The sequence below is a fragment of the Gopherus flavomarginatus genome, chromosome 1 (genome assembly GCF_025201925.1).
Source record: "Gopherus flavomarginatus isolate rGopFla2 chromosome 1, rGopFla2.mat.asm, whole genome shotgun sequence".
Lineage (NCBI taxonomy): Eukaryota > Metazoa > Chordata > Testudines > Testudinidae > Gopherus > Gopherus flavomarginatus.
The window spans coordinates 107626211-107652804 of NC_066617.1; the positions used below are offsets into that span (position 1 = coordinate 107626211).

Genomic DNA, 26594 nt, shown 5'->3' on the forward strand with positions numbered 1-26594 from the left:
TGGGTCCGTGCGGTGAGGGGCGCCGGGGCCAGGCCGGGGAGACGCGGTCTCGGGGCCGGAGCTCCCTGGGCGAAGCAGCTGCGGGCGCCCCCCGAAGCATTTCTCACTCCCGGCTGCGGGCTCGCCCTTTGCCCCGTAGTAACCGCCTGCGCCGCCTCGCGCTGCTGCGGGCGCGCCCCGCTTCTGGCCGGGTGCCGCTCTGAGGGGGACGCAGGACCCTCCCGTGGGGGCCGGAGTCTCACACGGGCTCGGGCACGTTAGCGAGTCTGAGCTGTGAGGGGAGAGAAATAAATAAAGTCCCAACTTCCCCCCATTTGCGGGAAGGTGAGACTGAGGTGCCTGGATCCGTGACTGTCCCAGGGGAGAGGGCAGGGCTGTATGAAGGGGACGGGGTTGCTTTAGCTCAGAGATAGTTAGTTGTTTTTTTTTTGTCAAGGTCCCACGTTTCTCATCACGGCAAAGTCAAGCTCCACACGCCAGAGAAAATAAGTAAATAGATTTTGAGTTCTGTTCAAAAGCATCTGGTAATCCAGATTTGACTGGGCGTCTTTCTATGGACTACCACTGCTTTATCTGGAGGGAGGCAGTAGTTCCTGCCCCACAGAGTGTCCTTGAGCACAAAGCAATAATAAATACTAGGGCTGTCAAGCGATTAAAAAAATTAATTGTGCTTAATTGCACTGTTAATAATAGAATACTATTTATTTAAATATTTCTGGATGTTTCTACATTTCAAATATATTAATTTCAGTTACAACACATAATATAAAGTGTACAGTGCTCACTTTATTTTTTATTACAAAATATTTGCACCGTAAAAAAAAAACAAAAGAAATAGTATGTTTCAATTCACTTATACAAGTACTGTAAGCGCTTTATAATGACTGTTGAACTTACAAATGTAGAATTATGTACAAAAAATAACTACATTCAAAAATAAAACAATGTAAAATTTTAGAACCTACAAGTGCCCTCAGTCCTACTTCAACCAATTGCTCAGACAAACAAGTTTGGTTACAATTTGCAGGAGATAATGCTGCCCATGTCCTGTTTACGTCACCTGAAAGTGAGAACAGGCGTTCGTATAGCACTGTTGTAGCTGGCGTCGCATGATAGTTACATGCCTGATGCACTAAAGAGTCATATGTCCCTTCGTGCTTCAACCACCATTCTAGAAGACATGCGTCCAAACTGATGATGGGTTCTGCTTGATAATGATCCAAAGCAGATCGGACTGACACACGTTCATTTTCATTATCTGAGTCGGATGCCACCAGCAGAAGGTTGATTTTCTTTTTTGGTGGTTCGGGTTCTGTTTCCTCATCAGTGTTGCTCTTTTAAGACACCTGAAATCATTCTCCACACCTTGTCCCTTTCAAATATTGGAAGGCACTTCAGATTCGTAAACCTTGAGTCAAGTGCTTTATCTGTCCTTAGAAATCTCACACTGGTACCTTCTTTGCATTTTGTTAAATCTGCTGTGAAAGCGTTCTTAAAACGAACATGTGCTGGGTCATCATCCGAGACTGCTATGACATGAAATATATGGCAGAATGTGGGTAAAACAGAATAGGAGACATACAGTTTTCCTCCAAGGAGTTCAGTCCCAAATTGAATTAATACATTATTTTTTTAACGAGCATCATCAGTATGGAAGCATGTCCTCCTGAATCATGGCTGAAGCATGAAGAGACATAGGACTGTTTAGCATATCTGGCACATAAATACCTTGCAACGCCGGATACAAAAGGGCCATACGAATGCCTGTTCTCGCTTTCAGGGGAAATTGTAAATAAGTAGTCAGCAGTATCTCCTGTAAATGTCAACAAACTCTTTTATCTTAGCAATGGGCTGAACACGAAGTAGGACTGAGGGGACTTGTAGGCTCTACATTTTACATTGTTTTGTTTTTGAGTGGAGTTATATAACATAAAATCTACATTTGTAAATTACACTTTCATGATAAAGAGATTGCACTGCAGTACTTGTATGAGATCACTTAAAATACTATTTTATCATTTTTACATGCAAATATTTATAATAATAATAGAAAGTGAGCACTGTACATTTTGTATTCTCTGTTGTTATAGAAATCAATATATTTGAAAATGTAGAAAAACATCCAAAAATATTCAATAAATTTCAATTGGTATGCTATCGTTTAACTGCGATTAATCATGATTAATTTTTTTAATTGCAGTTAATTTTTTGAGTTAATCACATGAGTTAACTGTGATTAATCGACAGCCCTAGTAAATATAAATCCTGACTGAGGAACCCCCACAACTCCCACAGTTGCAGTCTATTCGCTGACCAGGTTTTTGGCACCAGACCCACACGCTGAGAAGCCTCATTACTTGATCTGCCTGATTTTTCTTACCCATGTCAACTTGGGCATCTGAAAACCAAAAGACAAGTTGAGAATTTCAGATTTTTCCCAAAGTTTTTTCTCGTGTGAGGGTTAGCTTTAAGATGATTTTTGGGGGTCTCTTATCATGGGATAGGGTTACCAATCCACCAGGATTGTTCTGGAGTTTCCAGGAATAAAAGATTATGTCATGTGATGAAACCTCCATGAATACATTCAACCAAAACTGGCACCTCTATCATGAAAAGTTTCAAAAAAAAAATTTCATACACTATATACTTTAAAAAAAAACCCATAAAACATTTTATAATATAGAAATTGAGTCATAAGCACAGAAAGTTTGATCTTCAAACTTTTAAGATTCCTATAGCAGTATAATTAGGCCATGTTGCACATAGTGTCCATTTGTTTTATGGTAAAAAATATTTTCAAGAGAAAGTATAACAGAAGATATAAAATTAAGAGCGAAAACTAAAGTAGGAGGTTCTACATGTTTGAGATATTGCTGGGGGAACCTTAACTTTTGAATCCTCAACCTTAATGTGCATGAACATAGGTTTTTTTAATTTCCCTTCATTTTTAAAAAAAAGTAATTTTCAAGGGATTTAATATATGCATTTTATTAGTATTATACTTCTATTTCTTTCAGAACCTGTAAGTGTTGCTCTTATGAGATATGCTCTTGAGGCTCAAACAAACCTCCTTTGAAGTCGGTGGGAGCTGGATTGGAACTAGGGTGACCAGGTGTCCAGTTTTCGACTTTAACACCTGGTTGTAAAGGGATGCTGGCAGCTCCAGTTAGCACTGCTGACCGGGCTGTTGACTGTCGAGTTGGTGGCATCGCGCAGCATGGCTGGCAGGCTCCCTGCTAGCCTCCGTGTGGCTCCCGGGAAACATTTGGCATGTGCCCGCTCCAGCTCCTACACATAAGGGCAGCCAGGGGGCTCCACATGCAGCCCCCACCCCAAGCACTGCCCCTGCAGCTCCCATTGGCTGGGAACCATGGCCAATGGGAGCTGCAGAAGCAGTGCCTGTGGACGGGGCAGGGCGCAAAGCCACCCAGTTGTGCCTCCATGTAGGAGCCGGAGGGGGACATGCCACTGCCTCTGGGAGCTGCTTGAGGTAAGCGCTGCCCAGAGCCTGTACTCGTGACCCAAACCTGGGCCTCAAACCCTAGCCCTGATCCCCCTTGCACCATCGAACCCCTCAATTCCAGCCCGGAGCACCCTCCTGCACCAAACCCCTCATCCCCAGCCCCACCCCACAGTCTGCACCCTCAGCTGGAGCACTCACCTCCCCCGCTTGCTCCCCTGCCCCAGCCCTGATCGCCCTCCCACACTCCGAACCTCTCAGCCCCAGGCCGGAGCCCCCTCCTCCACCCCAAATCCCTCATCCCTAGCCCCACATCAGAACCCACACCCCCAGCTGGAACACTCACCCCCCTGCAGCCTGGAACCCCATCCTGCACCCCAACGCCTCATTTCTGGCCCCACCATGAAATCCACACCCCCAGCCCAGAGCCTATACCTTCTCCCACACTCCAACCCCCTGCCTCAGCCCGGAGCCCCCTCACATTCTCCAAACCTCTTGGCTCCACCCCCTAGCCTGGAGCCCCCCACTACACCTCAAACCCCTCCTCCCTGACCTCACCCCAGAGTCCACATCCCCAGCCAGAGCCCTCACCCCCTCTTGCTTCCCAACCTACTGCCTCAGCCTGGAGTCCCCTCCTGCACCCTGAACTCCTAATTTTTGGCCTGATCCTGGAGCCCACACCCCCAGCCAGAGCCAGAGCCCTCACCCTTTCTCATACCCCAGCCTCCTGAGCCAGCCCCCTGAAAATGAGCAAGTGAGTGATTGGGCAGGGGGAGAGAGCGAGCAACAGGGTGAGTGGGGGATGGAGTGAGGGGGGTGGGGCCTCAGAGAAGGAGTGGGGCATGGACGGGGTCTTGGAGTAGGAATGGGGCAGGGTGCGGGGCAAGAGTGTTCGGTTTTGTGCGAGTAGAAAGTTGGCAACCCTAAATGGAACCTTGGGGTAAACTCATCCTTAATGGGAATTCAGAGAGAGCGTTAGAGTGAAGGGAATGGTGGCTTGTTAAACAATTTAGTAATATGGGAGTCGATTTACAGTCTTCCTGTTTATGGAGTCTTGAAATATGCAATGGTGTGGTAGTTTGAGTTGGGTGGATAGGGTCATCTTGTTTAAATTGGTTTATACAGGATTACAGCAGTTTATATCTGTTTGTTTATTCAACACTTTTTGAGATGGAAGGTACTGTGTAGAGGTAATTTATTGATACTGAATCTTTTACTTGAGATCTCATTTAGATTGTCATTGCTGTAGGCTCACATGTTTTCTTCTCAGTGGAAAAAAATTTAATTATCAAAATTATCTTTGCTTGGGGTGTGGGTGACACTCTTACCTGTGTTGAATTGTGTCCAGATCTAGCAACTCACTGACTTGGTCACACTTTTCCCTCTACAGTCAGGTTTGGACGAAGGACTACTCTAAGACTACTTTTTATTTCCCCTTTTTCATCCTTCTCTACCTCAAGTACCTTGATTTTTTTATTTTTTTTATTTTGAAGGAATTTTTAAAAGTATAGATCACCGTGACACATTTATACATAGAAGTACCCAAAGGGTGGCTTGAAAATCATTTATGTGGGCTAAAATACCTCCACAGCCAGATTCTGATCGTGTAATTTAGTATTTTAGTACAGCCATGCGCTCTAACACATTTTACTATATGTGTATGTTATTTTCTTGAACAAGAAGCATTAAAAAAGGTTTTTAATGTCATTTTAGCATACACATACTTTTAACAATATTTAATAACTTTTCTTCAAAATGTGTCATTTTAACTATTGTACAAAGGCATACATAACAACTCTAATGCTTTGAGTAACTAAATGCATGCCATATATTTACAGGGGCACTATCAATGTTTTAAAAATACAATTGTATTACTTTATGCAAACTACACTAGAAACCGAGTCTACAAAGTGTAGCTAAAAATTAAAGTAATACAGAAAATGAATGTATGTATGTATTTCCAGTAGGAATCACTGAAATTTTACTCTTTAAAAACTCATGGGAAGAAGTGGTTACAAATACAGTATATTTGTTACAGTAGAGAAAAAGCCGCTGATTATGGCACCATCTGGAAGAAAGCATTCAGGGAAAGCTGGTAAACCAATACAGGAAGATCAAGCCTTATGTGCCTATGACTTTCAAGAAGAGGAAAAGAAAAACTTGAGTGGATCAGAAGAAGATATTAGGGAAGGTGCAGTATATCCCATGAAATCATTTTCATCAAGTTTTATTAAGAGAGAGAGAGTGTGTGTGTGTATCTATCTATCTATAGAAATATATATTTAAAATTACTGAAAGATTAGTGATACAGTATAATGCTGTTTCTTGTTGACATTTCTGATGGTGAATAAAAGCAAGGTAGTTTCTATGTCACAGTGATTACCTAATTTAATAAGGTTTCATAATTTTACTAGTGATAGCTTGACTTCTAAGTTAAAGATTTTGACTGACCATCACCTGGAGAGAACTTTTTAAAACAATGGAACAGCTCCATGTAGTATGTGATTATATGTCTGAGGTTTATTGTTGGTGCCTGTAATAGAATAAGATTTTTTTAACTCCCTCTTGTCCTTCAGTCTCCAAGATGGTGCTCTTGTTTTGTGGTTCTCAGTAGGCCATTGATGACATGGAAGCACTGCTGAAGCAAGAGCAACATGCTCTTCTTCTCTGGTTAAGCTTGACATTGTTCTCCATCCTGCTCTGTCTGAGACACATGGACAAAAGGATGTAAGGAAGGATGCACAGATCAGGTGCCAATTGATGTACCTAGCTGTGCAACGAAAGTGTTCTCATGTCAAAGGGTGGGATTTGGATTGGGATTGTGGCGCTGGCAGTGAAAAGAAGGGAGAGGCAGAGAGTGAAAAACAGTAAGAAAAATGGGCAGAAGTCTTGAGGAGTAGGGTGAGAGAGCAAGAGGGTAGCCTGAAGAGGAGATAGATAACAAGGAAGGAAAGGGGAAAGAGAAGGAAGAAGAGATAAGCCAGCCAGTAAAGGAGTTCTTGCTTTTGCCTTGGGAAAGTGTAGTTTGTCATAAGGGACATGCTTTGTTAGAAAAATACAATGATGGGACTTAATTTAGAATTGACCAACCAATGATGGCAGCCCTTCAGAGTGAAATGAAAGGTTTTTGCACAGAGTTAGTTTGTGCAAACAGCCGATGATATAGTTTTCTAGTCACTGAGTGGCATGTCACAAATTCTGCAATCATCTCATTGTTTAAATGCGTAATTACCATTTAACTGTGGTCCCTCGCACATTATATATCAAAACAATTATTTTGTGTAAATATATTTTTACAGAATTTTCATCAGATGCCAACAAAACTGATTTCAAAAGAGAAGTTTTGTACAGATACTGGAAATGCTCCTCTTACACAGTTGTGGTTCTACTTCTGTATAATGTCATGTCAGAAAATCAATTGATGATAACTATATTTTAAGAAGTACTTACTCTCCTTCAGCTAGCTTTGTTAGCAGGTTAGTTGATGTCCAAAAGAGCTAACAGCAGAATAATCTTTAAAGGTATCGCACCAGGATTCCCTTACTTTGATCTCACTTTCCTACTGTGGGAGAGCCTGAAACTCCATCGTTCAGTGATTTTCAACCTTTTTTAATTTGCAGCCTCCTAAAAAATTTTGAATGGAGGTGTGGACCCCTTTGGAAATTGAACCTGTGGTCTATGCACCCCTGTCATAGAAGTCTTAGACTGACAGCTAACTGAACAGAATTCAACTATAAATGTTAAAGCAGCAAAGAATCCTGTGGCACCTTATAGACTAACAGACGTTTTGGAGCATGAGCTTTCATGGGTGAATACCCACTTCTTCAGATGCTCTGAAGAAGTGGGTATTCACCCACGAAAGCTCATGCTCCAAAACGTCTGTTAGTCTATAAGGTGCCACAGGATTCTTTGCTGCTTTTACAGATCCAGACTCAGGCCACGTCCAGACTAGAAATTAAAATCGATTTTAGATACGCAACTTCAGCTACGTGAATAACGTAGCTGAAGTCGAATTTCTAAAATCGAGGTACTCACCAGTCTGGACGGCGCTGCATCGATGTCCGCGGCTCTCCGTGTCGATTCCGGAACTCCGTTCGGATTGATGGAGTTCCGGAATCGATGTAAGCGCGCTCGGGGATCGATACACCGCGTCCAGACTAGACGCGATATATCGATCCCCGAGCAATCGATTTTAACCCGCCGATGCCGCGGGTTAGTCTGGACGAGGGCTAACACGGCTACCCCTCTGATACTTAACTATAAATGTTGTGCTTGCTTGGCATAGCATTTGACACAGAATGAGAAAGGGCGCTAAAGTGTGGGTTTCTGTGGTAATGACAGTGCTTCCAGGTTTTGACCTGAGATGGGGGTATTCACATACTTTTGATTTATCAGAAAAACAGAATGCCTTTTCTGAGATCTGAAGCTTAATTTTCATAGTCACCTTTCGTGGACCCTTTAGACATAGTCTGTGAACCCCCAGGGAATCTATGAACCACAGGTTGAAAACCATTGCCCTAGTTTATAGATTTTTTTTCCGCTGAGAGTCACTGGCACTAGGCATGAGTCCGTCCCCAGTGTTTCATTCCCTCACCATGCCTCAGTTCCCTCCAATATCTCTCATTCAGTTACTTTCTGAACACTGTCTATAAAGATGGTCTCTCCAGGAACTCTAAGCTGATTTTGTCATCTCTTTTGGATGCAGTCTTTTGACAGGCACATTCTGTCCTTTATTCGTTTTTCCTCTCTTCCATGGTTCCAATTTAAATAATTTAAAGTAAACTCAAACAATCACAGAGTTCTTCTGTATATATGTACTTGAGGCGCTGCAGCTAGTATTTGATTTTGGCCTCAAGAAAAAAGTCTCCATTTTGTGTTTTGTTGGTCTATGTTAACAATATTTCTGAAAGGGTACTCAAGCTCTCCCACTCCCTAGAGTTGGTTGTTCTTCGGAATGTCTAGTGACGCTTTGGACTGTGGCTCATACTGTTTTTTAAGAAATGTGAAAGCATTCATAAATACATTTTCGGCAATGTATATTTCTAGTTCCAGTGCAAGATAGCCCTCAGGTTTCTTGCTCTACAGTAGTGGAAATCCTGTGCATTTGGAATCTTTTTAAAGAAGGGATAGTTACTTAAACGCAGGGCCGGCTCCAGGCCACAGTGCGCCAAGCGCATGCTTGGGGCAGCATGCCGCAGGGGGCGCTCTGCCGGTTGCTGGGAGGGCGGCAGGGGGCTCCGGTGGACCTCCTGCAGGCATGCCTGCGGAGGGTCTGCTGGTCCCGTGGCTCCAGTGGAGCATCCGCGGGCACACCTGCGGGAGGTCCACCGGAGCCGCGGGACCGGTGAGCGGCAGAGCGCCCCCTGCGGCGTGCCGCTGTGCTTGGGGCGGCGAAATTGCTAGAGCCGGCTCTGCTTAAACGATCAAATTTCACAGTATTACCATTCACTCACCTCTTTTCCTCTCCAAATTTAGGTTTCCAATGTAAGTGATTTGTGTTTTTTAAAGTTTAGATTATTTCCATTTTTGAGATGATTGTGGTGAATTTTAGCAAATGTTCAGTTTTGCGAGCTGTTATTGCTTGAGCATTTAGGAACTGACTGAGGAGGTTATAGAAGGAACTGAGGCAGTGCCAGTTCAACACTGGGGAAGGATTTGTGTTCAAGATTCCAGTGCATCAGATAGCCATAGTTTTAAGAGCTAGAGGAGTTCCAGCTTGTTTCATGCTAGAGAGCTAAAACCCAAGACTGGAAATCCTATATGATGAGATTTGTAAGAAAGCAGGATTATGCATAAGTTATTATCACTTTAAGTAAAATAATTTCCAGCAAAATATTTTGTAAGTGGTGTCTGTTTTGTTTGTTTTTAATATATAAAGGTGACACTCCAGTAATTGAAAAACATGGAAAAAAAAGACCATCAGTGACTCCTCATGCGGTAGTTGAAGAAGATGTGGGGTAATTTGCTTAAAAATGTTATTTTTATTAAGAAAAAATTTCCACATAGATATTAATTACTGAAATTTAACGTCTGTTTTTCTTCTAGTAGATTCTAGTCAGATATTTTTTTAAAGACAGTAAAATCTATTAGTAATATATTGGTAAAGTAGGCCAGACTACAGTTATGTTTAAAAAAACGGAAAAATTCTCTGTTTTATATAGCAATGCCAACCTTTGAATAGCTGTAACTATCAGCTAAAAAAGTTATTAATATTTGTTTTCTGGCTTCTCAAAATTCTTGCTTTCTCCCAAAGGTAGTTTGATTTCCATCCTAAACAGTTTTATCATTTTGCTGAACCTCTTCCCAATTCTTATTTTGCTTGAGAATGACAGTAATGCTTCAAAAATTAAATGTGTCTATTACTACCTGAAAAGATTCAATTATTTTTTTAAGTAAAGTCAGCCTTTTGAGGCTTATGTTTGAAAATATACAGAGTTGGAATAAGTCTTAGTGATAGTAGATTCCAGTCTGTGAAGTCTGAGGGATTGAGATAGAAACCAGTTCTTATATGGCACAAAGAAAATGGTACCCTACAGAAAAGATGCATGTAAACAAGAGATATCTTCCTTTCCTGTTGCCCAGAATGTCATGCCCTTATTTAATCCCTCAGTTACTTCCTTACTTGCACACAGACCTGTTTAATCTTCTTGGCTTTTCCTTAAAAGTGCTATACAAATCCACCCCAGTCTACATCTTGCACCTTATCTTGTATCATCACCCTCTGCTCTTCCAGTGATGCCAACCATGATGGCACATTTATCTCTTCCCATGTCCCTTATCATTCTTATATATAGAATTCTCCTAATTTTGGTTTACCAATTCACTGTCTTTTCCTCAAACATATCCCCTTACAGACTGAATACTCCCTTGTCCCTAGTAAGTTAATTAAATAGAAAACTATAACTGAAAAATCATGCAAGTCTGTCTCTAGGCTTCCTGTTGCAGCCCATCATGTGTGTGTATTTCTTAGCTTGTACATTCCTCAGCACATGGACTGCTATCATTTTCTGTCTTGTACAACAGTGACAATTTTGTCAGCAGTTACAAATAATAATACAATAGATGTTAACTAGACAGTTAAACTTTGAGGTATATACAATGGATCTAATTCTATTGTCATTTATACAAAAATAGTCATATCAAGTTTTTGAAACACAATATTTTGTAGGGGTGAAGTACAGACTATGTTGGAACGATTTGGAGGTAAGTATATTTTAAAATATTATTAATATAGTATTGAATTAAGAAATATTAATGTTTAAGAAACAACATTGAAAGTATATAGTCTAACTCTTTTTTATAACAATAGCTTTAATTAAAGTATCAAAGGTTTAATGTGAGATGAAGAGTAAAATGATCGCTTTTTATAGCATTGGATACAGCCACTTTCCAGCAGGTAGTGACAACTGACATGTATAAATGGAACAATGCAGGAGAAGTGCTAAAATGTAAACATAGTGAAGATGCAAGTATTCTTATAGACTAATGATCAGAGAAGACAGAATGGAAGGATACATGAGTGGAGTTTAATACCAATCACAGTCTAAAGTAGAAAGGAAGATTTTAAAGATGAAGTATGACAAGAACTTATGCAGTTATTTAGAGGAGAGTGTTCCAGAGTGGCAGGGCAGTATGAGTGAAAAAGCTATCCCTCTCACCTTCCCCTTTTTGTCACGGTGAAGATGCAAACTGAAAATCAGGAATGTAGGAGGGGTGTAAGAAAACAGGGACATAAATTTATTATATAAATTAACACATTGTGAAACAAAGGGGCAAAAAGAAGTGGGAAGAGGACAGGAAAGAAGGGTCATGACAAGATGACATCTACTCAACAGTTGGTTGAGTAATAATTTTATTTTTATATCATATATAAATAGATGTCTTATAGAATAAATATCTTTTGTACGGGGGCCTCAGAGTAGGAGTGGATCTTATGGACCTCCCTTGTGCATGAATTAACTATTTAAAAATGCCCAAGACTTCTTGCTTTGGAGGTAAATATAAGAATGCTCTGGTAGTCAGAGCAGTCTAACAGGAAGATGACTTCAGTCTTTGAGTAATTAAATAATAGGAATTTAATTTAGTTTAATGTAGACTAAAGATAGGTAAAAGGATGAGATATGGAGTAATCAGAAAATGTGTTGCGAGAAAGAGATAATGCCATCTGCACAGAAATAATAGTTAAGAATGGAGCTAGCAATGAGACATCAGTCTGAGCCAGTATAGAGGGATAATAAGAGATCAGCTGATATAGCCTTGAAGTAATTTATAGCAGAAGGAACAAAGTGATTGTTACAGGCATGAAATTGGGTATACTTGTAATTTGCTTAATAACTTTCCAAATAAATTTATATATGTCACAATAAAATGGTGATGTTTACTCAAACCATCCTTTTTTAAAGTTATTTAATGTACTTGAAGAATAAGAAATTGTTTACCACTTATATTCATTTAAAAGATTTTGACAGTGGTGGTAGGCCCACACTTTTGCTACTTAAATCCATATAACTTTAATAAATATTTTTCCAAAACAGTTTTAGTCAGTGCTTTTTCAATAAATCATATTTTTAAGAGTCAGCAGCCCAAGTCATATGAGCAATTTTTAAATTACAAAACTTTGTGTGTGCTTCACTAACGCACAAGTTATATAAAAAAATGGTAATAGTAAAATATTTTGAAATTCCTAATAAAATGCATAGTAGGTCTGTTGCAATACATAATACAATTTCTGATTATTATTTGTCTAAATACAGCTGACATTAACAAGGCTCTCTTGGCTAAGAGGAAAAGATTAGAAATGTATACTAAGGCCTCTCTTAAAACCAGTAACCAGAAAATTGAACATGTTTGGAAAACACAGCAAGAACAGAGGTAAGAGTCACAGTTACTGCTGGAAAAAATTTGTTTAATTTGTTTTTCTGGCAGGGCTTTGGAGCAGAGCCCAGAGCTGGAGTGCAGAGCAGCTCCAGAGCAGTGGAGCTGCAGGTTTTTGCCTGGAGTCGGAGTGGATCCGGAGCACAGCTCCAAAGCCCTATTTTTTGGACCACAGAATCTACTGTCATAGCATCAGGGAATTGTGTCATATCTACTTGGGCCCCAAGGGACATTCTACCCAAACATCTGGTTAGGTGTGTCTGCTTTGTTTAAATCAGCAGTAATAGAGTAACACATCTCATTTATTTTATGAAAGAGAAATTTGACATGAAAGTTTCTGAGCAAACATAAAATTTTATTTTTGATCAGAATTTTGTTCCACTTTAAAACTGAAAAATTTCCAGTAGATGTTTTCAGTAAGATTTGATTGTTTGGTTTTAAAAAAAGTCAAATGCTTTTTACAAACTAAAAAATTTTACTCATAAATTTTATTATGTACTGAAAACTAATATAAGGTCACTTTTGAATTTTTTTAACTATTAATTCATTATTTTTATTTCTCTCTGAGGCATGTTTAATTACTCACAGAGATAGGCATTAAAGGCAAAGGGAGGTGAAAAACGGTACTAGTAAAATATTTCAGACACCTATAACATATGTTCAAAATATTTAACAATATGATACGAAGGTTTTATTGGCACTCATTTGGAAGGACTAGCATAACTCATTCCTGGGGCTGGTCTACACTACTATTTAAGTTGATGTAACTTACGTCACTCAGGAGTGTGAAAAAGATGTAAGTTACATCGACATAAGTGTTGTACACACCGTGCGCTATGTTGGCGGGAGACACTCTCTCCCGTGATATAGCTTCCACCTCTTGTTGAGGTGGAGAAATTATGCCGATAGGAAAGCACTCCTCTGTCAGCATAGCGTGTCTTCACCAGACGCGCCACAGAGGTGCAGCTGCATGGATGTAATGTGGTAGTGTCGACTTGCCCCTGGTTTATCATAATATTGGTATTTTAAAACTGCATTGATAAAATATTGTACTTGCACACACAATGTATTAATCGCTAATTTATTTAAATTCCTGTGAATCAGTATAAACCTACCTTCTTGTTTTTATGCCAAAGATTCAACTGTGAGAGTGGCCAATGTAATTAAGAGCCCTATGTGGAATAGTAGGGCAGCTTTCCTAATGCCCATCCTCCCCTTCTCCATGTTTAGAGGTGGTTCCTGGGGACCCAATTCCCCTACCCTCTTAGCAATGGACAAGACGTGGAGGAGAGGTCCCAGTTACTATGGGGAGAGGGGAAATGGAGAGCAAGAGGTCCCAGTTTCTGTGGGGGCGGGAAGGGAGACAGAAGGGTCTTGATAATTATAACATGCACAGAAGTACATCTAAAATGCATGGCAAGCATTCAAAGCTCTAGCCAGCCCCCCTCTACTTGTACTTGGCTTTGCACCTTTGGCACTTGCCACTGGTCCAAGTAACCTCCCTAATTTTTTTCATAAACATCCCTAAAAAAATCAGAACAAGTTGGATATTTCTGATAGTATTTGCTCTGATTTAGGTATTGACCTGGTCGTTGTATTTAAATGCACTCTGCCCAATACATAACTTTAAATGACATTAGTTTACCTATAAACAAATGTCTATCTTCTTAATTTTTCAAATTGATGAACCCAGAATCCTTTTAGAGTCATATTTCAACATTTTAATGAGCAAAAGTAGCTTAGGTCTTTATTTTGTGCCATTCCTGACATACTGGTAGAAAAATTATGCAAGCTCCAGGTCTTCAACTTCAACAAAATAGACCTTCCTCTTCCCACTTCCAAACCCTCCACCCAAAGAAACCCACATTTGGGGATTTCATCTTCTAATCCTATGTAAACATATTATTTATAAACAGAATGTTTTAAAGTTTTTCTTCTGGCATTAGTGGCTCTACAATTATAATAACCAGGCCAACTGAGACATGTTTCTCCACCTGTAAAATGGGGATGATAATATATAGCACTTTTCATAAATGATCAATTAACTCTAGATGTTATTGTGATGTATTTATAGACAGAAGCTCAACCAGGAGTATTCCCAGCAGTTCCTGACTTTATTTCAACAATGGGATATGGACATGCAGAAAGCAGAGGAACAGGAAGAAAAACTAGCGGTTTGTTTCTAGCCTGGCAACTGTTTGATACATTTGTTTTATAATACATTCGCAAGTGATAATTATTCTTGTTAGACACCAACCTCTCACAGGTATAAACACACTTTAGGTGAATTTCAGACAAAACATATGGTATTGGGGACTACCTGTGTCTTAAAGTTTTCTTTTGTTTTTTAGGGCTTCCCAAGTGTAAAATGTTTATAAATTATCAGATGTATTGCAAACTGAAGAGGTGATAAAGACTATCTGATGTTGTAGTGTCTCTCCCTAGCCTTATCAATATAGAGGTAAATGCTTCTCATGTGCAGGAGCCACATGCTGACCCAGTGCAGAGATGCAAGGTTCTCATGGAAGATCAGCGCAGACCCTAAATGTCCCACTATATATGGGCAAGTTTCCACCCATATCACTAGAAACTGTGGGATAGGGTAAGAGAGACTGGAACATTATGCTTGGGATGGAAATAGGGAAGCGATGCCAAGTCTGTGTAGGGTAGGATGACATTGGGGAATTACAGCATTTACACCCGATCCTGTTCACAAGGAACAGAGAGCAAGAGCAATCACTCTAATAATGGGGGAAGGAAGCTATATAATGGCAGAGGGGCACAATTACTCTGGGAGCACATTGCACCAGTTCAGATTACTTGGAAGAAATTGTGTTCCTCTTCTGTTTGCAAGTTGTGCTGTCCCCTGACAGCAACGTAGGTCTAGAGAATGGATTTGGACAGCATTTCCCCTTTCCTTGCCATCCCTGTTTTCTACCAGAGAACCATGTTATAGATTCTAGAACGTGGATTTCCAGTGAAGGGGAAACTTATACTTTTGAACCCTGACAGCGTTGACCTAACTACTGCTTGTCAATTAACAAGATTCTTTTTTGTGCTTTAGAATATGTTTCGCCAGCAACAGAAGGTTTTTCAACAAGCAAGAATAGTTCAGAGTCAGAGACTGAAAACAATTAAACAGCTGTATGAGCAGTTCTTAAAGGTCCAGTATATATACCTTTTTTAAAGTTAGACCATGATTCTGTTAGAGGGATTCTTAATGACTCCATAGGTAAGGCTGCATTGAAATTTACAGTTCAATAGGATTAAAATTCGCTATATTTTACAATAATTATTGAATTAAAATCCATTTAAGGATGATACTAGTAAGGGAGCCTTACACATGGTTCCTTTAATTAATCAAGAATGTTTGTGTAGTGGTATTTTGGAGCCTGCAAGGATAGTTCCATTTTCCATGAAGGTCTTGTCTAAATACCCAAGTTGTACTCACATAACTAAAATCTGTTTTAAAAAGTGATTTAATTAAGCCAGTCAAACCACTGGGTGAGCACACACATCTGATTAAAACTGTTTATATTTGTTTATCTTGCATCTGTACATTTACCAGTGTAAGCTAAACTGATAAATCAGATTGAAATCAAATTAAGAGTAACCACAACTGTAGTTCAACCAGTGTGTCTCTGGGTGAAGACTAGGCGTTAGATTAATGTTATGAACACTTCTTCTTTTAAATAAAATAGTGTAATATTTCACAAAAAAGCATAAGTCAAAATTTAGCATTTGTTATGCTTGTGTTAGAGGTAGAGGTCTCATTAAGAGTGAATGGCTACCAGAATAGTGCTACGCATTGTCAGTAATCTTTTTACAAATAGCTATTTGTCGAAAGATAAATACTCATTTTAAATAAATTAAAATTTAAATAGTTTTTATGATAAGAAGTTATGCTTCATTGGGTGAGTTCTCCAAACATAGGACAATGGGTATTACTTTTGATAAACCAATATTAAAACTGAGTATGCACTTTGATGCCGGCAACAGAAGTCAGTCCAAAATAGGGGTCTTCTGTGAAAATGGGCCCAACTGGGGCAGTTAATATTCACTTCAGTTTAACTGACTTTCTGGGGTTTTGTTGGTTTACTATGTATTTTAATATTACATTGAAAGTGTGGTACACACTTTATAAACATACTCTTAACATAAATGGTTAATAAATGATTAACAGACGTTAAATACATTACATACAAGTAATATGTATAATAGATTATGGACTCTTAACAATTGATTATCTAAGTTATTAAAACATCACTTATTAACCCTTCATATACAATTTATAGATGTACTCTTACTGTAAAGTGGTCACTACTTATTTAAAATAAGATAGATCTGCTAACTTTTGAATGAAGAAGAGTCTTGTATCTTTACCTTCTTTCCCGTCTCAGAAGCCAGGTGAACATAGCTCTGGAATATAGGTGAGATGAATAATATAAATAGTATCTCTCTAGTTTAAACCAAGTATGTGGCTTTTTAATCAAAGCTGATTTAAAACCACAGAATAGGTCCATCTGTTTCCAAGATACCACTGTTCTACATTTCCCTGAGCTCTGGTACAGAAAACAGTTTAACTGCTACCATAGACAATTTAAAAATAAAAAGTTTTCAGCAGTACTCGAGTTTCTGTTGTCAGCAACAGGTTAGTTTCATAGTTAGCTGGACATGAAGAATCTGGTTATATTAAAAAGTTACTATATAGTGTATTAGTTTTACACTAATTTAAAAGTTAATAACCATTCTGAAAAAAATTGAACATAGCTACCAAAAAAAGAGAGAGAAAAAATGAAATTTAATTTGGAGTAGACCTACTCAACAAAATGAAAAAAATGTAATTAAACATTTTAAATGTGGAAGGTGTGTTTTTTTTGGGGGGGGGCTTGAGGGTTTGTTTCATTTTTTTTTGTGTGTAGAAAAACAAATTTCATGTTTTCCCCTTCTGACTGCAGTAAAATGAATAATGTCCAGAATTCTCAAACCCCTCCCCCCTTTGACTTTTAAAAAGTTGAGGAAGATTTTAAGTGTTAGAGTAGAAAAGGGAGTGAGGGGAAAAACCAAACTGAAGAGGAAATTTGTTTTGTTTCAAAATTTCACATCAAAATTGAAGTTTTGTTAAATGACATTTCCCCACAAAATCTCATTTTTTGGCAGGAAAACTGTCAGTTTCAACCAGGTCTAGTTTAGAGTAGGTTTCAAATGTCAAGAGTTGGCATGAAAACAAAACAGGTGCTCTCATATCCTATTGCAGGGGTCGGCAACCTTTCAGAAGTGGTGTGCCAAGTCTTTGTTTATTCACTCTAATTTAAGGTTTCTCATGCCAGTAATACATTTTAACCTTTTTAGAAGGTCTTTTTCTATAAGTCTATAATATATAACTAAACTATTGTTGTATGTAAAGTAAATAAGGTTTTAAAAATATTTAAGAAGTTTCATTTAAAATTAAATTAAAATGCAGAGCCCCTCAGACCATTGGCCAGGCCAGGCAGTGTGAGTGCCACTGAAAATCAGCCCACGTGCTGTCTTCGGCACACGTGCCATAGGTTGTCTACCCCTGCCCTAGTGCTAAAACAGAAACCAAAACTAAAACCTAGTTACCTATCATCTTAATATTTGATGAACACACTTGAAATAAAAGCGTATTTAACCATACCTTAGTACTTTCAAACTTTCAGTTAACATGTCATATAAAAGCAATGTTAAAATTAGAAAGACAAATTACAGTTACTATTTAAGATGCAAAGTGAATGGAATAAAAGATTGTGGTAGTGCTTGAACTTCCAAATAAAATCAGGACTCAAATCCTGCACACCTTTACATCCAAGTTTAACTTCATGCTTTTGAGTGGCCCCACTTATCTTGATGGAACAACTAATGTTTAAAGTTATGCACAATATTAAGCATTTGCAGGATTACAGGTCCCAAATAATATGCAAAAGTGGTGCAGGGCATTTAAGTTATGAATACAAGAGGAGGGGAAAGAGGCATATATCTCAGGCCTGATTATTAGAGGCACTTTACACCTGTAGCTCTCATTGGCTTCTGTTAGAGTTCAGCATATAGTTGTTTTCTTAAAACACCACTGTTACAAGATGCCCTTTTCAGTTGTTACTCAGTTTCATGCTCTACTCTCACCAAGTCAACTTTATGCAGTACCCTTTTAACCCACTACTAGACAAGTAAGATATTTTACATGGTGTTGGTAGTCTAATCAACATTCAGTATATTGTTGTAAACTGGAAATTCCAGTTGTGGGATAACTCTAGAAGATGAAATTATGATCCCCTTTGTGAAGGCTGTAACTTGCTAATTATGATACAGTAGAACCTCAGAGTTACAAGCATCCTGGGAATGGAGATTGTTCGTAACTCTGAACAAAAGGTTATGGTGGTTCTTTCAAAAGTTTATAACTGAACATTGACTTAATACAGCTTTGAAAGTTGAAAAGTTTACTATGCAGAAGAAAATGTTGCTTTTAACTATCTTAATTTAAATGAAACAGGAACAGAAACAGTTTCCTTACTTTGTCAAAAACATTTTAAACTCCCCCCTCCCTTTTTTTTAGTAGTTTACATTTAACACAGTAATGTACTATATTTTGCGTGTGTGTGTGTGTGTCTGTGTGTGTGTGTCTCTCTCTCTCTCTCTCTCTCCAGGTTCTAAATGAGGTGTGTGGCTGTCTGGTCAGTTTGGAACTGTCGTGATTGTGGTACCAGTGGTGTATGGTTTGTGAATAGGATTTATTTGGAAATATAGGTTTTGGGGGTTTTTTTAAATCAAAACTGAGAATAAATATTAGCAGTTTTATACTAAGTTAATTTCTATCATTTAGAGTATGGAAGAACTGGAGAAAAATCATGAAAACCTTCTAGCAGGTGCACAAAATGAACTTCGCAAAGAAATGGCTATGTTGCAAAAGAAAATCATGATGGACACTGTAAGTATTAGCATTGATTTATGGGGGAAAACAGTTAAAAATGAAAAGACAGAACATTAAGTAGAAAAATCATTTAACATTCACTTTTAATTCTTTCAATATATCAGACTGATGTATTTTTTTTCCTAAATGTTGCATTTGTTCAGTGTTATCTCCTTTCTCGTAACAGCAACAGCAAGAGATGGCAACTGTACGCAAGTCTCTTCAGTCCATGTTATTCTGATGGCTCAGTGAAGAAACAACTTGCACCTAAGTAACATGACACAATTATAGCCATTAGCCATGGAAAAATAAGTCTGTTCCTTTAAAATTCCAATTTAAGAGTTCCTATTAATCAAACTGTTACATGTATTGTTTCAATAATGTTACTAGTGAACTTGATAATCCTATTTTTTCATGTTCTTAATGGAAGAGATTGCAAACTGGATTCTTTCCTCAGAAACTATTAATATGTCTGCTCGAATCCTCCTTAACCTCATTGCAGTGAGAGTTGCTTTTCTAACACTAAGGCAGTATTATAAAATGCAAGACTACAGCAGTACGGAGGTTAATAGATGTTTACCTCTTGGAAAAGGTGAATATGAATCTGTGTACCATAGCTAGCATTAATGCAAAATGGATCACAAAATTCCACCAATAATGACATCAAAGGATTAAAAGGACACATTAAAAACTTGATGCTGTTATGCAAAAATGTACCTTTGCAACTTTATAATTGTGAACTAAAGAAACCTCCAAAGTAATCCTAGGTTCTGTCTGTACATCTTGCATATTTAGCAGGATAACATACCAGAAAGTTTAGGAATTAAAAGTATGCTACACACAAATTATATTTCTTTGGTACTTTAGGTTATTAGACTACATCTTGTGGTTTACTCTTTTTCTGTTCTAGGCACTGTAATGGCTGAAGGTTTTTTTTAAGAGTATCATTAGTAGCCTTATTATAAGCTGTACGTTGTACTTTACTGCACTAACAAGGACATACGTTTGCCAAGGCGGCAAGACTCATTAGTCATGTTAAACTAGCTGTTTTGGCTCTACAGCATAGAGCACGTAATTGGTTTATATGAGCCAAAATAAACAACAATTTACAAACACAGTCTGCAGTGATTATTGGTAACACTACACATCTATATACTATCAGTTCTTGTGGACCATTTTGGAAGCGATATTAAAATAGATGCCCATCTCCAGAGCTGTATTTGGAAGGGTAGTTCTTGCTGCTTTTTGAAAGAATTAGCAGTTTAGTGAAGATTAAGTTTTTAAAGTAAATTCTTTACATTTTGTATATCACAGTACAGTGAATTCTGATTTACTTTTTTACAGCCAGGTTGGAGTTTTCGTGCATTTGTTTTACAGAAAACCACTGTATACATATTCATTTCTTACGGTTTAGGAAATCCCTGAAATATTTTCAAATTTTGATTTAATACAAAAAATAACATTTTGTCATTAGCTGCTTGACATCACTAACAAATATAACTTGGAGGAACTAACACTCATTGTAATGACAGTTTTAGCTTTGATTCTATAAAAATGTATAGTAATATGCCCATAAGGAGTGATTTCTTTTGTCCAGTCTTTTCTAGAGTTGCCCTAAAAATGCAGTTTTCCAAAGGGTTCCAAAACCAGACCATAGAGATTCTGTATAAAATATTTGTTCATTACTTAATATGTACATTTTGGAACTGCGTTCCCCCTGTTTTCTGACTGCTTCCTGGATCCTGTGTCATATTTTAGGGAGTTACTGTTGCACTATTTTCTGGACAGGGACGTCCAGGCCAGCAGTTCATATTGCCAGGGCAGTTTTTCAGTCCCTGTTTAAAACTGGGATAGAGGAGGGGAACAGTCCTCTAGAGAGGGGATTTGTGATGGCCTATGCAATGGAAACAACTAAGCTACTTATCTGAGATTGAAATTTTGAGTTAGAAACCACCATTGCAACCACACTTTTCCACAACAATTAGGACTCAGAGCAATAAACACTGATTCAGTGCTAATTCACGCATGTTGGGAAGACATGTTAAAGTGTGAGACTCTTTGGTGTCTACCAAGTCATGGAACTCCACTTATATTATCTCTAAGTGGTCATTTAAGTATAATCAGATAATGCTGTAAGGTTTACTCAGTCTTTTCTGGTATAATATAGTCAAACAAATGTTTTTCAGTCCACTAGAAAGAAGTGCCTACAACATAATTTTATTACCGCACAACATTAGTACCCACAGGTACAACTATACCCTACATTGCAACTTGTTTTGAGAGCACAACACAAGCTTCTTAGGCCTACTGTTTAGTGAAAATAAGGCTGAGCTTGCTGTGGAAGAGAAACTGCTGAGTAACTGAAAATTATTTCATTAAGCAGTTCTCGCTTACAGTATTTACAGAGCAACTGATGCATCTCATTTACAACTGTTAAAGTTGTCATTACTACTTTTCACTGTATATCTTATGAATAACATGCATGAAAATGATTGTTAAAAGTTCATCTGTGCATGATGCTTTTCTCCCAGTTTCTTGAACAGGGTGAGGAGGGTGAACCCTTAAGCCTTGTCTACATGGTCAGTGCAGCACCACTCATGGCAAGTGGTGAGTTACAGGTCCAATTTTACAGCAGTAGTATAGCCTCAGCAATCAATGATCCTGTTTTCCAGTAGGATTCTCTAATAATAAATGGGTTAGAGAACCTCATGCCCAGAAAGTATAATCTTTATTCAGAATGTTTTTCAAGTTTATTAGCAGCAGTAAGAAACACCACCACAGGAGTGCAAGTATCATAGCACAGGTGCATGAAGGCTGAGAGCTTTCAAGCACTTGAAATCTAACAGGTTATATCATGATATTATTACAATAATGTTGGTGGGTTTCTTCACAAAAGTGAAAACATGTTTAGTATATTCCAAGCTTTGGAAATGTTGTGAACTGCATTCTTCATTGCTTAAAATGCAAGCCAGAAATTGATAAGGGGTTCTTTCACATTGAAGGGCTTTTGTAACTAGTCTATTGAAACAGCTTGGAGAGGTGAAAAGTTAGCGTTGACTTCTGTGTTATGTTTGCTACCTAAAAATTAGATTTGGTGGAAATGGCACTAGCCTTTAGCTATACTAAGTCAGGTCTCTTCTGCTGATTCTCATTTATTTAAACACTGGGTTTTAGATTACCCTTATTTTTGGCCAGTATTTTCAAATAGACCAATGTATTAACCACCAGTTCATTTCACAGCCTGAGCTCTTTTATCACACTGGTTATTGCTTTACAATAATCTATTTTATAATCTGTGATGAAATACAGTGAAGTGTCTGATAAAAGATTGAGTACAAAACAGTGTGAAATATTTTTCTAGACAGATTTTTATACTTAAATACTGACAAGTTATACTTAATTCATTGAACAGTGTGTTTAAAAAAAAAAGTCTCACATACAGCTCATTATTACCAAAACAAAGTAAAAACTACAGAGAACACATTTTGATGGCAGTTAATCTGATAGGTTGCACTGTTGTGTTCAAAGGATCCTTGCTGATAAGATCTATAAATATATAGGCCAAATATTTAGTCTGCAGATTTACACTTCAGGTTTACAGTTGCAAATAACTACAGCTAAAATGTATGCCATTTATATGTATCTGATAATGCCGAAGTACCATCAAGTATCTAATTTGCAAGCAACAAGCGTTACTTACAAATTATAATGCGTGCAAAACCAGAAGCCAGGCCTTAGAAGGAAACTCAAGCTATATATATTTTTAGTAACAGCTGAAATGGAAGCTTCACCCCCTGAACCTGTACCCAAAGAGATAATGATATTTGGAATTGTTGGGCAGAGTTTGTTATAAAACATGAAGCAGGGGAGGAAGGAAGAGAAAAATCCAGTAGCTTTTTAAAAAAAAAACAAACAAAAAAAAATGGTTGGATTAGTCAGGCCCTGAGCTCCGCTGACTTCTCTTCACCGTTTCAAACACCATATATTATAGTAACAGCAGCAGTGAGTTGCTGGATGGTTAATTTTTAATCAGTCTTGATTTGAAAATTTTATTTTAGGCACAGACTAGAAATCTATTAATTTTATAGCAATTCTCATCAGTTTGAGATTTTAGAAACAATATAAACTTAAGAAAATTAGTCCTTTTTCCTCTTGTGTGAAGTGAAACAGCTCTTAGAATTCTAATAGTGAGTACTTTTAATTCTAGTACATAACTTTAGCTTTGTAGTCAGTCTGTCTTTTTTCAATCAAGCAGAATCTAGTGCATGGCAGAAAAATCAGTTTCAGACTGATGAATTCATGATCAAAAGTAATGATTGCAATGTCTAGAATACAACGAAGGAATTTTATGCTTCATGATACAAGCATAAATCACAATAGACTCTGCACAACTTCATATTTAAGTAATTGTATTTGTTATCTGAGCAAATTACAGAGCTTTTCATTGACTTTTCTTGAAAAGCTTTATATCTGTATTCCTGAAAAGGGGATCTACTTCATTCATTATTCCCCTAACTGCTTCTCCTCTTCTGCTTGAACTACTAGTCAGTCAGTATGGTTTTGAACCTGTTCAGGAGCTTGAAGTGATGAAATTCTGAAGACATGTATGTGAAGGTGAGCAGCAATCTGCATGCATACACCAGTGGAGTATCTCAGCAAATCAAACAAAGATATGACCTAAAAATAAACAAAAACAAATTCATGTTACAAAAAAAGCTTTGAAACCAAAAGGTCTACCCTGTAGCTCTGCCCTCATGTTCATTTATTTTAAGAATATCTTTGTTTATTCCATTTATTTTTGGGTTGGTAGTTTTAAAAAGGTATTTAAGTGATTAAATTTATACTTGGGTAACTTAGAAGCCATCTTAATTTACAAGTTTTTAACTTCAGTTTGACTTTTAAAAACCATTATTGCAAATTAACCATGTATTTATATTTCCACTGCTAACAAAGCTTTCAGTCTGCATGAATGATTAAATTACTCTGCTAAATTCAGGTTAACATCTACATCAAAGCAAAAGCCTGAATTCATGGCATGAGTCTCCATGATTTTCTTTTTTCCTAAACTTCAGCCCCATGTATTGTAGAGAATAGCTACTACTGTATTGGGTGCCAAGAAAGGAGAAACAACCAGAGCCATAACAAGGAATTTTTGTGACCGAGGCAAGGGCCGGCTCCAGGTTCTTCGACAGCGGGTTCCTGAGTCCCTCTCGGAAAGAAGGACCCACTGCTGAATAATGAATGAAGTGGCGGCAGGTCCTTCCCTCTGAGAGGGACTCAGGGACCCACTGTCGAATTGCCGCCGAAGAAGCGGTGACGGCAGAGCTGCCGCTTAAGTGCCACTGATTGCGGTAGAGCTGCGCCTCTCCGTTTTGCATGCCCAAGGCAAGTGCCTCACTCACCTTGCCCTTGTTACGGCACGGGAAACAACTAGTTTAAATGATAGCATCGGAAAAGAGGGACTGAGTTTTCAACCTGCCCCTTATATAGGCTTCCATATGAAAATAAGTATTTAACACTGTTTCGGTGGATTTGTAAATTAAAAGTTTAAAACAAATGCTTACCAACGCTATCCATAGAACAATATATTCATCAATAAAACTGTTGAAGTACTGGTCCAAAAATAGAAGACCTGGCCCAATAAATGCAGTATCTTGAAGATAGAGCTCACTTTTTGTCATGTGGGCCACCTACATAAAACAAGATTCGATATAGCTACAAAGTTTGACATTTGGCATCAATGAAAAATTTACTTTGAGAATATGAACTATTATGGTAACAAATATTTAAATTAAGGAACAGTACAAATAAATAATGCTCTTAAAAGGGACAGTCAACCTGTTCAATTGGCTAATAAAAACTGGGGGTTTTAATAAGGACATTTTCTATTTAAAGTTACTTTAAGCTCTGCTACTATTTAGCAAGGTCTTTTGGGTGAGCCCAAGAACACCACCACAAAATCTGCTTTTGGCTCACCCTGTCTCCTCTGCCTCTCTAATACATGCCTGCTTGCTGCTCAATTAGTTTCAGCATTGCTGTTGGTGTTACCCCTAGAACCTCTTTACACAAAAGAAGCATAAGTATGCAAGTTTCTCCCTTCACCACCCATAACAAAGAAAGTGATGCCACCATGAAGCTCATGTGACTAGACAACAAAACAGTGACACTGACTGATCCTATATGTTACTGCTGTCAATGTGTTAGCTACAGAGACTTCCATTAAGTAGAAAAAGCTATCTTTGGATCCAGTCCAGCTATGTAACAACTGCACATATAGCTCTTCCTTCCCAAAGGCCTTCTCCCCTTCTGACTGGTAACTAGCTGTGTTTACAAGTTCTTGTACACCTTCAAAACAGTCTTAATGTGCCTTCTGAATCCAGTCCTTCCTTGTTTCTCTGCTCTGTATGCACTTGTGAAGTCTAAACGGTGAGTCTGTGCCATGCTTACTGTAAGCCAAGTAGTTGCTTCTCAACTCGAAGCAAATACTTTGCTGTTTAGCTATACAGTGAAGGTTTGTTAAGACACCTGGAATATTCAGAGTCTGTACCCATACCAAAAGAGTAACAAGACAAAAGTCCTCCAATATTTATATCCAGAATAATGCTAATGAGCTTGTTGAGTTTATGGTTTCCTGTCTGGGTAAGGCAGATCTCGATCTGGTGAGTCTTGCCCTCTTACAAATGAAAAAAAAAAAAAAAAGTATATAAACATAACATTGTAATTTCAGTTGTCTAGAAGAACTCTGTATGCCCTAGTCTAAAGATTAAAAGGTTAAGGCAGGAATGCCTGAACCACTGGGCTATAGGATATTCTTGGATGGGTCTTGATATCTCCTGTTGAAGCTGTCCCACTTTGTACAAAATATTTGACTATTTAATTAAATAGTGGCACATGGCCTTGAATTTGAGTCTCTTGCATCATAGGTTAGTGCCCCAACCAGTGGGTTATGAAATTGCATTCTCCCCCTCTTTGGCCCAATGAATAATTATTTTATAAAAGTGAAACAGTTTCAACAAGAGAGACTGAGACACCCCTATAGTCCAGTAATTAAGGCACTCATCTGGGACATAGGAGAACCAAGTTCTGGATCAGGCAGAGTCATCACCACCTGCTCCTCAGGCTGTTTTGTGCAGGCCCCAATCCAGTTGCTATGCTCTATGGAGGCCTCTGAGCACATCTACTGGATTGGATCCCACAGAAGAGATAGTGGATAAATATCTAATTTGTGAACCCTGCTGTGGCACAGGTGAAAGTTAGATACTAAGCTGCACACTGATGGCAGGACTGAGGTGGCAGCCTCCATTTCACTCCAGTGAAAGTTGAGGCACCTAGGGA

At 38.3% G+C, this 26594-nt stretch overlaps 2 protein-coding genes across 4 annotated transcripts in view; one reads left to right on the plus strand and one right to left on the minus strand.

Annotated features, from left to right (window-relative positions):
• Positions 1-130: 130 nt before the first annotated feature.
• SYCP3 (synaptonemal complex protein 3) lies at positions 131-19540 on the plus strand. Of its 2 annotated transcripts, XM_050946221.1 has the most exons (9): positions 131-324; positions 5499-5651; positions 9339-9417; positions 10629-10663; positions 12214-12331; positions 14409-14508; positions 15399-15497; positions 19173-19277; positions 19447-19540. In XM_050946221.1, the coding sequence occupies exons 2-9, from the start codon at positions 5519-5521 to the stop codon at positions 19498-19500; spliced, it is 723 nt and encodes a 240-aa protein (XP_050802178.1). In that variant the 5' UTR covers positions 131-324; positions 5499-5518; the 3' UTR covers positions 19501-19540. The 2 variants fall into 2 exon arrangements, with proteins under 2 accessions (XP_050802178.1, XP_050802169.1); XM_050946212.1 differs by lacking the exon at positions 19447-19540 and having other exon boundaries at positions 19173-19337.
• CHPT1 (choline phosphotransferase 1) overlaps positions 19347-26594 on the minus strand; it is a 39083-nt gene continuing 31835 nt past the window's right edge. For both annotated transcript variants that reach the window (XM_050945996.1, XM_050946003.1), the window contains 3 exons: positions 24824-24949; positions 23826-23936; positions 19347-19526 (listed from right to left, as the gene is read on the minus strand). In XM_050945996.1, the coding sequence (XP_050801953.1) occupies positions 19482-19526; positions 23826-23936; positions 24824-24949 (282 nt within the window). In that variant the 3' untranslated portion in view covers positions 19347-19481. The remainder of the gene's footprint in view (positions 19527-23825; positions 23937-24823; positions 24950-26594) is intronic.